Below are 12,297 nucleotides of genomic sequence, written 5' to 3'. Positions count from 1 at the left end.
CCCATATCCGACGGCCTCTCCTCATATTTGCGATATAAAAGGTCAATAATGAATCACTACTGGTCGGTTTAACGGGTCTGTGGTGTTTATATGGCGAATCTTTGCCGGATTATAATGTGCGCAGACATCCATTTTGATTAATTCACAAGATTATCTTCATTGTGATTTTTCATGAACGCATCAGAAAACGACTCCAAAAGGGTCACGGGCCTGACCCATAAAATAAACCCCATCATATCTCTCTAGGCTCACTTTGTAATCTCGAAAGTGAAACAGAAGTGTACCTTGGTGTGTGACTTGACATTTTACCTTTTTACTTTATAAACAGAAAGTAAATGTTCTTCTAATACTTATGTACTTGCCAAATTCTACATAATTGCAAGCACAAATGTACATGGGCATTATTTTTTAGATGTTTAATTTACATTTAGGACTTTTTTATGTTTACTTTTATTATTTTGACTACTTTCACTTTCACAGATACGTTAGGGGACTTTTATAAAAGGTAGAATGCTGGCAGGGCTTTTGAAATGGAATGCCCAATATTTAAATCCACTAAAGCTGTTCACAAAAATAGACATTACATACTAATCTGACCATATTTCTTGGTCTTTTTAATGCAGAAATGTTGATCCATATAATTCAGCTGTAGGAAGGTCAGTTGCTGTTGTATTTTTCATCCATACTGGAATTCAAATTAGTTATTGTGTGCATTATAGTTCAGATTTATGTGCATTTGAGCCCAAGACTACAATCTGCTCTGCTGTCTTGTGTCATATTTTTTTTTAGATTGTTTTGGTAATGTTTTGACTGCAGATTTCTTCTAAAATAATAGGGTTTGAAAGTTATTTAAATTTTTTAAAGCTTTGCAGATTCATTTAAAGAAGATATGTACGCATAGTTCAGCAACCTTTCTTTTAAATTATGTAGTTCAAACGCAGTGGGGAACAAGTCTGATGATAATGATAATCATCTCATTTCCAGTAATTTATGGCAACCTAAATATCTAATTACCGAGTGCAAACTACACTGTGAATCAGTCACACTACTTGTCTTGAATAATGGGATCAGCAAATACCTTAAAAAGTGCAGGCATATATCTTGCCAAAGCAAACAATTTCACTGCAAATATTGCTCCATATATTAGTAAGTGAAACTAATATTCTAATTTCTTACACTTAAATTAAGAGGATCTGTTATGCATGTCATGCTATCTAATGGAGCCATATTATGGAGCCATATTAGATGGATATATATTGCAAATGACTCTGTGAAGTCAAATAAGATTGCATAATATTTAATGATTTAAAAAGTACAAAACCAGCAAAAGTTTTTTGAGCTATACAGTTGCGAAATAGATCAGTGGAACATTCAGCTTTGACTTTGAACCGACAGACATGCTGAGAATTGCAAGTCTTTGTGATTTCACCGTCTCCTAATCTCATTGGCTGAGGGGCGGGATCCTCTAAATATTCTCGATAGTGATTGGCTGAAGTTTGCCGCTGCTCTCCGCCCACGATGGTCAGCTCAGACGCAGCTTCTTCGTCTTATTGGACGACGGTCCTGTCAGTCATCGGTGAGCTCGGTAGCAACTGCTAAGATGAAGCACTACGAGGTGAGTTGGGTCTATGAAAGTCTAAATCGTCAATGGGTAACCTTTATAAAGCCTGGGTTTAATAGGCCACGTCAATGAAAGCGTTTCTTATGTTTCTCGTATGAGTAAACCCTGCGTCGATGATCAACTTCCTCTGTTAGCATCGACAAGCCCATGCTCCTCCAGCACCGCCAGCCATTGACGGGCTGCTTTGACAGGGGTGTGTGTGTCCTCTATTAATACCATATATTTATATATATATACATTTCTTCTGGCTAAGAGTCCAACTTTATATCAAGCTGCAGCCATTGTTCTAGCAATTTTAGTTCCGGGTTGTAAGATGGGCGTTTATATGGCTAAACAACGAAGCCTGTGTGCAGAACAATCCTCGTTGTTCTCGCCATCTGCAGGTTAGAATGTCCCTGAACGCTTATCGTGTTATCACCTTTAGATTACAAGTGAAAAGTTAAGTCCAACTGTCTCAGCCCTTTGCATATGAACATCCACGGCCTTTTGAATACCACCATTGTTCTCATACGGTGACAGTTGTGCAGAGTTTCATCTTTGCCAAATCCAATCAGACAGGATTGCAAGTGGTCTGACTAAAACTGATCCAACCTGTAGCACCTCAGCTTTTCATTCTTCAGCTGTGGAATTTTGCAACCTGTTAGCTGAAAAAACAACAACATTCAAACAATGATAAATGGGTTAGGGTTACAGTCATGGAATGTTTGCAGTGTCTCCAATAATGTCTGCATTTGTTTTAAACTTGCCATTCCTGCTGTTGAGTGACAGAGAGTCACGCTTGCAGGCGGTGTCCTTCATACTACCAGTACTCCAGGAACACTTGTAGTGCACCAGTCAAGACTTGTTACCAACACCACTGGGTTGATTAATATTAAACAACCTGGTCTTGAATACAGAGAAAGTTCTACTTTTCTTTCTTTTTACATGTTGTGTCATTAGTCCCTACTCAAGATTCCAGAATGAAAAAGTAGATTTACGACATATCAATATGCTGATTGTAGAGGACTCAGGACCTCAGACTGGCCTGAAGGTTCACCCTCCAACAAGACAGTGACGTGGCTAAACACAGTCAACAAAACAAGTGTTTTGAGGGAGAACTCAGCAATGGTGCACAGCTGATCTGCAGACGCCAGAACATCCTCGAATCCGGGTGTGATGCCATACTAAGAAGACTGGAGGCTGTAATTGATGCTAAAGATGCTTCAAATTAACACAGAGTAAAGAGTCTGAATAATAATATAAAGATTTAAAAAAATATATTTCTAGTTTGTCAGTCTGGTGTAAAGAGGTAAACACTTTCTAAGTACTTTCCATTTGTATTCTACAGTATATACAGTGCACCCCACTACTGCAAGACTAAACAGAATACATTACACGTGCACTTGTGCATGTTAACAGCAGAGAGCTGCAGCATTTCTACACCGATGGTGTTATTGTCTACTTAAAGACATCAATTTAATCGGTCAAAAACTGATGTCGTACCTGGAGTCAGAGGTCCAGAAGAGTCAAATAAAGAACCCGGCAGAGTTTGTGCTGCAGCTTCTGGCCAAAGTTCAATAGCAGGACTGACTGTCACTACCAGCCTCAGGCTTTATATAGATGAGATGGGTCTGGGGGGGCCGTGGGCATGCTCAGCACACAGAAAACTGAGATGCGTTTATTTACCTGAGATCTCAACCACTTTAGCACATGTGCAGCTTGATTTTAGGCACTAAGAAATGTTTAATATTTATATATTATTCAGTAGAGTCCTCCAAACAATAATAAATAAATTGGAGAAGCTTAAATCATTTAATTCTGCAACATTATTGCAAGATTGTTGGTCATAAAGAAACGTGATCCTGTGCAAGTATTGTGATATGAATCTATTCTGAAGTCATATTGCACAACCTTGTAATGCAATGTTTTTTAAATGTTTAATAATCAGTGAGCAAATATGTGAATAATGATCTTATTTTGATGCTTGAATTGATTTCTCCCCTTTTAGTTCATTTTCTTTTTAATTACCCTTTTTTCACTTATCTCAGTGAATATGTTGCTAGTAATATATTGCTCCTCACAGATATTTTATGGTGTGATATAAACCATTCTGGATGGTTGTCGTGTCACACTTTAGTCCTATCAAATCTCCTGTAATGCATCTCCGACTACAAAATAAAAATCGGATCAAATTTAAAGCTTGAATTTAATTTCAAGTCAATGGGTGACCTTTAACATTACAGAAACATGCCTGCCCTGAATCGTCATTAAATTCAGGAATAGAGACCTTCCACTTGTGAATATATGTCTTTCAGTCATTATGGAAACTGTATAGTATGAGGTCGTTAGGAGGGGGGGGGTGTTTACCAAGGGGAATGCCCTCTCTAATGCCTGTGAGTCTGCAGTGTTGTCACTCAGCGCTGGCAGGACTCCCTGTGTGGGTAAGTGTGAGACGTGTCCGGTCGATTGGGAGGCCTGCAGGGATGGGGCTTGTCATGCAGAGCTAGCAGAATGTGGTTGTATATATAGTTACAGAGAGGAAGAGGTGGGAATGGTGGAGATTTGTTTGCCCCGATAGCTCTCTCTGTCTCCACTTATCCAGGGGATGAAAGGTGTCGCGGATCATCGGGTGTCCCCTGTTTTTTTGACAGGAGTTGTATTACGAAACCAAGCGACCCGCAGCTGAAATATTGTGTCCTGAGCCCTGAAAGTTTCTCGAATAACAGATACGCTTGATTTGTTGCACACGGTCGGATACCGGGCATTCCCGGGAACGCAACTGCACACACACGTGGCAAATGTTGGCGCTCCGTGGGGTCTGATGCAAGTTAAATAAAGCAGCGAAGTGAAGAGAGAGGGAAGGGTGAGGGAATTAAAGGAGAAGATGATGAGGGAGGGGCAGGAGAGATTTATTTCCACAGCTGAGTGCTGTTGAGAAGAGTGACAGGAACCACGGGGAAGAGTGAGGGGAAGGGGATAAAGTGAGTTCAGGAGGACTGTGGACATGGATACTCTAGCGCTAGAGGCCACTGGCGGTAAAAGACAGAATTATGGGGTGGTGGCCACCCCGGTGTTGGCACCAGGCCCCGTCAAACGCAAACCCGCCAAAAAAGCTAAAAAGGCTGTTGTTTTCTTTGAGGTGGAGATACTGGACGCCAAAACCAAGGAGAAGCTCTGCTTCCTGGACAAGGTGAGAAATATTTCCCTTTTTTTGTGATTTTTTTTCCACTAAAAAATAACTGTCTTGTCAATCCAGCTGTGTTTACTAAATGTGTGCTCTGTTGTTTCACATATTTAGCTTATTATATTTTTCCGTGCATGACTGGAGCTGCTGTGGCCATTAGATGTTACTGTCAGCCTGGGTCTAAAAGTGATACACCCCCACATGTGTCGCAGCTTTGGCTTATGAGGGAAAGGAGAGAATGTTTTGCTATTAACACATCTAGGTGGTAAATAAAACACTGTAAAGCGTGCGAACATGTACAGCGGGCCTCCGACATGTCACAAATTCACCGTCGTCTTATTTCCAGTTCTATAACTGCAACGCTGCGGGTTGAGTCTTTGTTTCTATGCAGCCTGTCAGATGCTGAATGTTTGGTAATTTATGCGACATCAGCATGACCTTTGACCCTCAGGTGAGATAACGACAGTTCGAACCCATGAGATAACTCTGTTACTGCGTAATGTTCACTGCAAATCTCATTATAACATTCGTATAACCTATTGAACTGCCTTCCAGCAACCCTGTTGCATTTGTTCTCACATGTATGGGCAAGTTTGCAACTTCTCCTTCCAATCAGCCATGTAAGACCTTTGTGGTTGTGCAAGGTTTTGTTTAAAGTAGTAAGAGAGTATAATCTCCACACCGTTTGGATGTTAGTGTAAGTGGATGGGCTGGACATCAGAAACTGAAGGGAAGTATTGGTGCGAGTCCGGAGGCTGTATTCAGCTGGATCAGGTTCACAGGGGTGATAATCTGTGAGTCAGGAAGACTCGGCTTATATAAACAACACCGCAGACGTGAGCTGATATTCTGTGCCGACACCTTTGGGACAAACGTGTTGCAGGACTGACAGAATGGCAGCGCCGTTTTAGGAAAATGCATTTGAGAGAACATTCCGATGTATCCAGTCCTGTATGATGTCTTTGCCAGTTTTTGAATTGGGTTTCGACTGGAAAGGACATGAATCTCCACTCAGATGGCACAGCGCTCTTTACCCTGATGTCATCCTGCTGAAAATGTCCCGAGGTGTGCAGCAGCTGACTAATACCGTGAGGGGAAACCTCCCCGCGTCTAGAACTCTGTTTACAGAGACCCCCTGATACAGGAATATCACTTTTAAAAACTGTTGAGGCAACAGTTTTGAGAGAGACTTGCTTTATGAGCAAATGAGATCATCCACCACTTATAGATGTCATTGGAGCTTCTCTAAAGTGAAATAAAGCACCGTGAGCTCCCTCTAGTGGACGATTTCAGAAAGACGATAAACACCTTTCTGACGCTCCTGCAATGGAGACAAAAGTTATTCCACATATTTAAATATCCTGACTGTATTCATAGGTTCTTCAGGCCTTATCTTGCAGATTTACGTATGTTACAATGAGCTCATTATTGTGGATCTGGATGTATTGCTTGAAACTTAAGGGATTTTATAGAAACAAATTTCTGTAAAATGATTTAATTAATGGAGCACACTTTATATAAGCTCAAAGGGCTTTAGCAGCGAATGGAAATGAATGATATCTATATAGATATTTTATTTGGATATTATGTGCCAGCATTAATTACGAGGATATCATTGGTATTATTCGATTAAACTCAGAATGTTGGCAATTGCTGTGGGTATAAATATTATTGAGTGCAGAGTGTGTGATCTTTGTCAGAAAGACAAGAGCGTGAGCAGTTGTGTGCGTGGGCCGTTCATGGTTTGGTTCTATTGTCATTGTATTTATATTTGTGGACAAATGGGCTGTAGCTGGCAGCCTTATACAAGGTCATCTAGTTTGCTATGGTTACGTGTGTATGTATGTGTGTGTGTTTGTGTGCGGGGGTGTTTGCAACACCAGCTGTTGAATGTCGCCTGTCCGTTGGGGGCCGTGGACACAGTCGGAGCTAAATTTACAATAAATAATCATCATGAATGGAAAATGGGATTAATATCTGATCGTGTGTGCGTGCGCGCACATGCTGCCTGGTTTATTTATTGTGGTGTGACTTGCAGGTTGAGCCAAATGCCACCATCGGGGAGATCAAGTCCATGTTCCACAAGAGCCGTGAGTGCCAGCTCTCTGCAGACTACAAAGAATGTGATTTCACAAGTCGCTGAAATAAAGACGAAACCTTTCCGTTCCAGATCCTCAGTGGTATCCGGCCAGACAGTCCATTCGCCTCGATCCCAGTAAGTACACTGGGAAGTGTGGGAGCCCCTGTGGTGTACGTGATGTGTCATTCTTTCTGTCTACAACCTGTGATGTGTCTCAGAGGGGAAGTCTCTGAAGGACGAGGATGTTCTGCAGCATCTGCCTGTCGGGACCACGGCGACCTTTTATTTCAGGGACCTGGGAGCCCAGATCAGCTGGGTCACAGTGAGTACAAACACGCACCGTGCACCAAAGAGGGTGACAGTGGCGCACCAGCAGTCACGACAGTCCACATACTGTACATCCCATCACCAGCACGGCTATATTCAGTGCCTACCCTGGCTAGAAAAACAATGCGTCTGTCTGCACACACACATCTGTTATGTTTGGGGGGATCTTTATTTAGGAATAAGTCCCATCTGATCGCAATATTTATGCCTTGCTGAGAAAGGGAAAGAAGACGTGTCATGCTGGTTTAAAGAATAAAGCAAAATGCAAATGAAAATCTTCATTTTGACCCCTCATCTTCGGGTGAAGCTCACTGTTGGAGTAATATTGGTCGTCATGGGAGCTTCAGAAAGGACAGATAACCAAAGGAAGTATGGAACTGGCCTACCAGTAATCGATTCCGGTCTTCTCTGTTTTAGGTCTTTCTGACTGAGTACACTGGTCCTCTGGTCATTTATCTGCTGTTCTACTTCAGGGTTCCCCTCATCTATGCGTCCAAATATGACTTTACCACCAGCAAACACTGGGTCGTACAGTAAGTCTGTCACATTGAAGAAAAGGATCAGGAATTTGTGGGCGTTTTGGCGGTCGGTCATTTCCTTGTGCTCTTCCCAGTCTCGCCTGTATGTGTCACTCTTTCCACTTCGTGAAGAGGCTCCTGGAGACGCTGTTCGTGCATCGCTTCTCTCACGGAACAATGCCGTTACGCAACATCTTCAAGGTTTGAGACTTTGCTCCTACTCCGCCCCCCACTTGTCCCGTCCCGTACGTCTTCCATCTCAGCACAAATTACCGTCCCCTTTCAGAACTGCAGCTTCTACTGGGGCTTCGCGGCGTGGATGGCTTATTACATCAACCACCCGCTATACACCCCACCCAGTGAGCGCACACACACACCACACACACACATATATCAACGTGCGCTATGGTTGATCTTCTGTCCATCTTAACTAACGCCAACTGTCTCGTTACAGTATACGGGGAGCAACAGATCCGAATGGGCCTCATCATGTTCTTGGTATTCATATTTTAGTTGCCACGATTTTCTAGAGTCATGAAGTACATTTCCAAACGTTTGATTTTAAATTGTTTAAAAAATTAGCCAGCCAGTTAGTTTTTAAGTGTTGTAATTTTACTGCATATAGATCCGGTACTGAACTATTCTGTTTTTAGTTCTGTCAGCTTGGCAACTTTTCCATCCATATTGCTTTGAGGAATCTGCGTCCACCAGGTACCATAATGCAATAGTTCTGCCCCATAATGATCAGGAAACAAACTCATTTGGAATTTGATATCATTTTTCCATTTGTTTTGTGATCTTCACCTAGGTTCTAAAATCAGAAGGATCCCCTATCCCACCAAGAACCCCTTCACCTGGATCTTCTTGCTGGTCTCCTGTCCAAACTACACATATGAGGTAACAGAATTTTTTATCATCGGTCCCGAGTTGTTGGATGGGGAGATGTTAACGTTTTTCTCCTGCAGTTGGGCTCCTGGCTGGGCTTCACGGTCATGACCCAGTGTGTCCCAGTGGCCTTCTTCACACTGGTGGGATTCATTCAGATGACTGTTTGGGCCAAGGGGAAGCACCGCAGCTACCTGAAGGAGTTCCGGGATTACCCCCCACTGCGCTCGCCCATCCTGCCCTTCCTCCTTTAAAGGACAGCATGTCTGCTCAGCCCCCACCTTCTTCCCATCCTTCCTTAGTTCTCCACTAGATCTGACTGATATGTCTCCTCTCCCTTTTCCTGCCCACTACCTTCAATCCAATTTACTGTCTGATTAGTCTGTTTAATGAAAATGAAAAACACTGGTGTGTATTTTGCTGCCCATGAACAAACATCGATTGGCATGTTTAATGGATCTCTTTACACCATGTCTGTACTACATGCAATATGATGTGGCGCATCTGCTGGTGTTAGTTTTGATATCTTCTAATTTAGATTTGAAACCATAACATCTGTTTTGTTAATGTCTGAAGTAATTTATTTAAAAAAAAAAAAAAAAACCCAAACCAAATTGATGTGTGTTATTGACGCTATATGCAAGTGTATTAACCAAAGTTGGTGTCAAAGTTGTTTTTGTATCAGTTGCACTGACCACATTGTACAATAACGCCATCTGGAGGATTAATAAATGTTCTGTTAGTTTAATGAACAACAGCACACGCTTGTGTATATATACAGAATTGGTATCGGGATGAAGTGATCACGCAGCTTCAGCCTCAATTCTCTTCTTCCTCAGCTGGAGTCTCCTCTCCCTTTCATATTCCTTCATACGCATCACGTAACTGTGGACACAAACAGGAAATGTGCGTTTATTACTGCATATTTGCTTTATTAACTAGAACTCATAGATGACCCCATGCAAATCATCCACTTCAACAAACAGCAGTGCTGTTTAAGATACCAGTGCACTAAAGATTCTACGACAAGGACACTACACAGGTTATTTCAGAATATGTTAAACTACAGGACTGTCATTTCTTAAAATTAGCATTTCCTATTTGTTTTGTCTTTTTATATTTTATTCTATGACTACCCATGGACATCGACATTGAGACGCAACAGAAAAATGCAATTATATTTGATTTTAGCCTTTAAAACCCAAATTTTATGAAATGCTCCTGAAGCGAAATTTTGTGCTATATATTGTTTGACAGCTAAAATTGCAATGTTGTAAAATAAACTGGGATATTCAAGATGCCAACCGCCAGGTCTGCTGTTGATGCAGCTGGGAAAATCTGCCAGATGCACTTAAAGGTAACACTTATCTGTTTTACTGTTTGCTCCCCAATACTCGTAAAGTTGTAGAAAAGTACCAAGATCAGTTATATTTCACATAATATTCAGCAGGATTATTTTTATAATGCATGTTGAATTTGTATTTAACTATTACACAGTGAACAGGCCTGATCCCCACCAACTGGTAAATTACCCATCACCAATATTTAACAGGGATGATCTTATCCCCATGATAAACATCTAAAGCATCAGCACATAACAACCAAAGTGTGCACGTGTAAATTTTAAGAGTGCACTCACTCCTGATGTTCACAGTAGTCCCAGTCATGCCTCTCATGCTTGCAGGCGAGGAAGTTGGGCCAGTTGTCCCTCTTGCACTTCATGAGTTTCAGAAGATGATGAGCACAATAATCCCTTTGCTGTAGAGGCACCTGGGCCAGGTTCATCTGCTCCTGGGTTGCTATCATCTCTGACAATGGCAAAAAAAGGAATCCCATGAGGATCATGCTTTGCATCCACACGGACATGATGGTCAGTGTGGAAGATTGAGTGATTTTATAGCTATTTTCTCGCATAATAACACAGTGAACTAGGCAGCATTCTATCATGCTTAAACGTATGAAAACATTGGCTCAGTTAAGATTCTGGTTTACGTTTATGACTTACATCATAACATGTGCAATGATCAACATTTAGCAATGACAGATGCACATAGCTTTATTGCAATACGACTTTGGTAGCATCAGACATTTCGTACGAAAATCCCTAACAATAGTCGACTTCACGTAAATCCACCAGCTTATTCGGCGAAATCAAACATTCAACTTTACATTTCAAACAGCTTAGTTATTGACCAACCTCTCTCCTTCCTCTCAGGAAAGCCAAATTGGGGGTCGATCTCAACTTTCCTCGATGGGTCGGGTTCGGTGTCTGTCTCAGTTATATATCGTCTGACCAGATGAGCTCCCATGTTATTTGTCTTGGTGATACACCGCAGATAATATTTTAATATTTTACGAATGCTTTTACTATTTACTGGCTGCCGCTCGGTCACCTCCACAGGCCCGAGATTCTATTTCCGCCTGTCACCGGAAATACAGAGACAACAGTGCAACACTGAAAGACGTCTCGTTAAAGGTTCCGCTGGCAATATTATAGAACTAGTAATTTACCAACAGTGCGAAGTATGGTGAGTAAATGCTCCCATTTAAAAACACTTTACCAATTGATATAAGTGTTCTAGAAGATGCGCGGCCACAAGTCCTCTTCACTGTGGACATAACCTTTTTGGAAATTTCCATCAAATAAATGATTCAATAAGGAAACGTATCACCATCAATTTAAGAAAAATAAACAAAATAACGCACAAAAACAAACAACCCAAAAAAACAAATCAAGAAAAGCCTGGATTTCATATCGAAATTTTATGCTATTACCCAATAATCCGACACATAGTTGTAGTGTATGCACAAACATGATTCGTGCAGACTCGTGAGAGATGACACAGGATTTTTTTTCTATGGTGGTTTTGATTTATGTCCTCTAGTTCATGTTGGACAAAGGGAGACTGGTGACAATTATCAATTCATGAGGAGTAATGGTTGCCGTTTAAAAATCCAGCATTTTTGAGAGTTCCATTACTTGTCTGCTCGTATGTGCTCCCTCCTGTGGTAGAAAAGTATCATAACAATTTCTGCAATATTCACTTTCTCCAACCACAATCCTGTATCACATATGTAATGTCCAAAACTATTAAATAACAATTGCAACATCCACCACATTTTATTTACTTTATCATCAGTTGCAGCTACTGTTAGGTGTCATAACAGCTTGTGCTGTGCTCAGCTGTTCTGGGTGCAGTTTCACCATCTCAGCATCATGAAAACCCTTATTTAGATCAGCTCTTCCCTTGTCAGGATGAAAATAGAACCCTTTACTGTAAAACAGCATGCATAGACGAAATATAATCAAACCTCAACTTTTCTGTAACAACACCAACAGTAATAATTTCAATAACACAAACAGTTCAGAGGTGTCACTAAACAGCTCTGATGAGTTCAGGAGCATGCAACACCTTTAAACTTTAAACAAAGATGGAGGACAGCAGTTTCACATCTTTGATCAAATCACTTTAGAATGTAAGATGATTTTAGACCATAACAAGCATTTCAAAGGTTCAGATGTTGTTGCCAAGGCAAAAAAAAATGCGGGAAATAAACATGCTGTCATTTTAAAGAAGGGGAATTCACAGTTATACTAATATTTGAAATGTAAATGAGAGGCAAATCGGATGAGGAAGTAAGGCCAGTGTTTCCCTGACAAACGGATTTATGAGAAGAGAGAGGAAGATGATGACTGAAACGA

At 41.1% G+C, this 12,297-nt stretch overlaps 2 protein-coding genes and 1 long non-coding RNA gene across 4 annotated transcripts; 1 reads left to right on the top strand and 2 right to left on the bottom strand.

Moving 5' to 3' along the window:
• Positions 1–1,276: 1,276 nt before the first annotated feature.
• On the bottom strand, positions 1,277–3,197 carry LOC130527622 (uncharacterized). Its single transcript, XR_008951082.1, has 2 exons — positions 3,104–3,197; positions 1,277–2,265 (listed from the first exon to the last, which is right to left on the bottom strand). It is a non-coding gene; the product is annotated as an uncharacterized LOC130527622 (long non-coding RNA).
• On the top strand, positions 1,514–9,354 carry tecrb (trans-2,3-enoyl-CoA reductase b). Of its 2 annotated transcripts, XM_057036281.1 has the most exons (12): positions 1,514–1,615; positions 4,740–4,790; positions 6,823–6,874; positions 6,955–6,999; positions 7,083–7,186; positions 7,609–7,724; positions 7,805–7,910; positions 7,996–8,068; positions 8,164–8,207; positions 8,363–8,420; positions 8,518–8,606; positions 8,675–9,354. In XM_057036281.1, exons 1-12 carry the CDS (start codon positions 1,601–1,603, stop codon positions 8,846–8,848), a joined length of 927 nt encoding a protein of 308 aa, XP_056892261.1. In that variant the 5' UTR covers positions 1,514–1,600; the 3' UTR covers positions 8,849–9,354. The 2 variants fall into 2 exon arrangements, with proteins under 2 accessions (XP_056892261.1, XP_056892260.1); XM_057036280.1 differs by lacking the exon at positions 1,514–1,615 and having other exon boundaries at positions 4,590–4,790.
• Positions 9,323–11,064, bottom strand: ndufb7 (NADH:ubiquinone oxidoreductase subunit B7). Its single transcript, XM_057036296.1, has 3 exons — positions 10,792–11,064; positions 10,234–10,402; positions 9,323–9,479 (listed from the first exon to the last, which is right to left on the bottom strand). Exons 1-3 carry the CDS (start codon positions 10,901–10,903, stop codon positions 9,398–9,400), a joined length of 363 nt encoding a protein of 120 aa, XP_056892276.1. The 5' UTR covers positions 10,904–11,064; the 3' UTR covers positions 9,323–9,397.
• Positions 11,065–12,297: the final 1,233 nt, after the last annotated feature.

This window comes from Takifugu flavidus, chromosome 6 (genome assembly GCF_003711565.1).
Source record: "Takifugu flavidus isolate HTHZ2018 chromosome 6, ASM371156v2, whole genome shotgun sequence".
Taxonomy (NCBI): Eukaryota; Metazoa; Chordata; class Actinopteri; order Tetraodontiformes; family Tetraodontidae; genus Takifugu; species Takifugu flavidus.
Note: the sequence above shows the minus strand (reverse complement) of the source record. Positions and strands in the feature narration are given on the sequence as shown.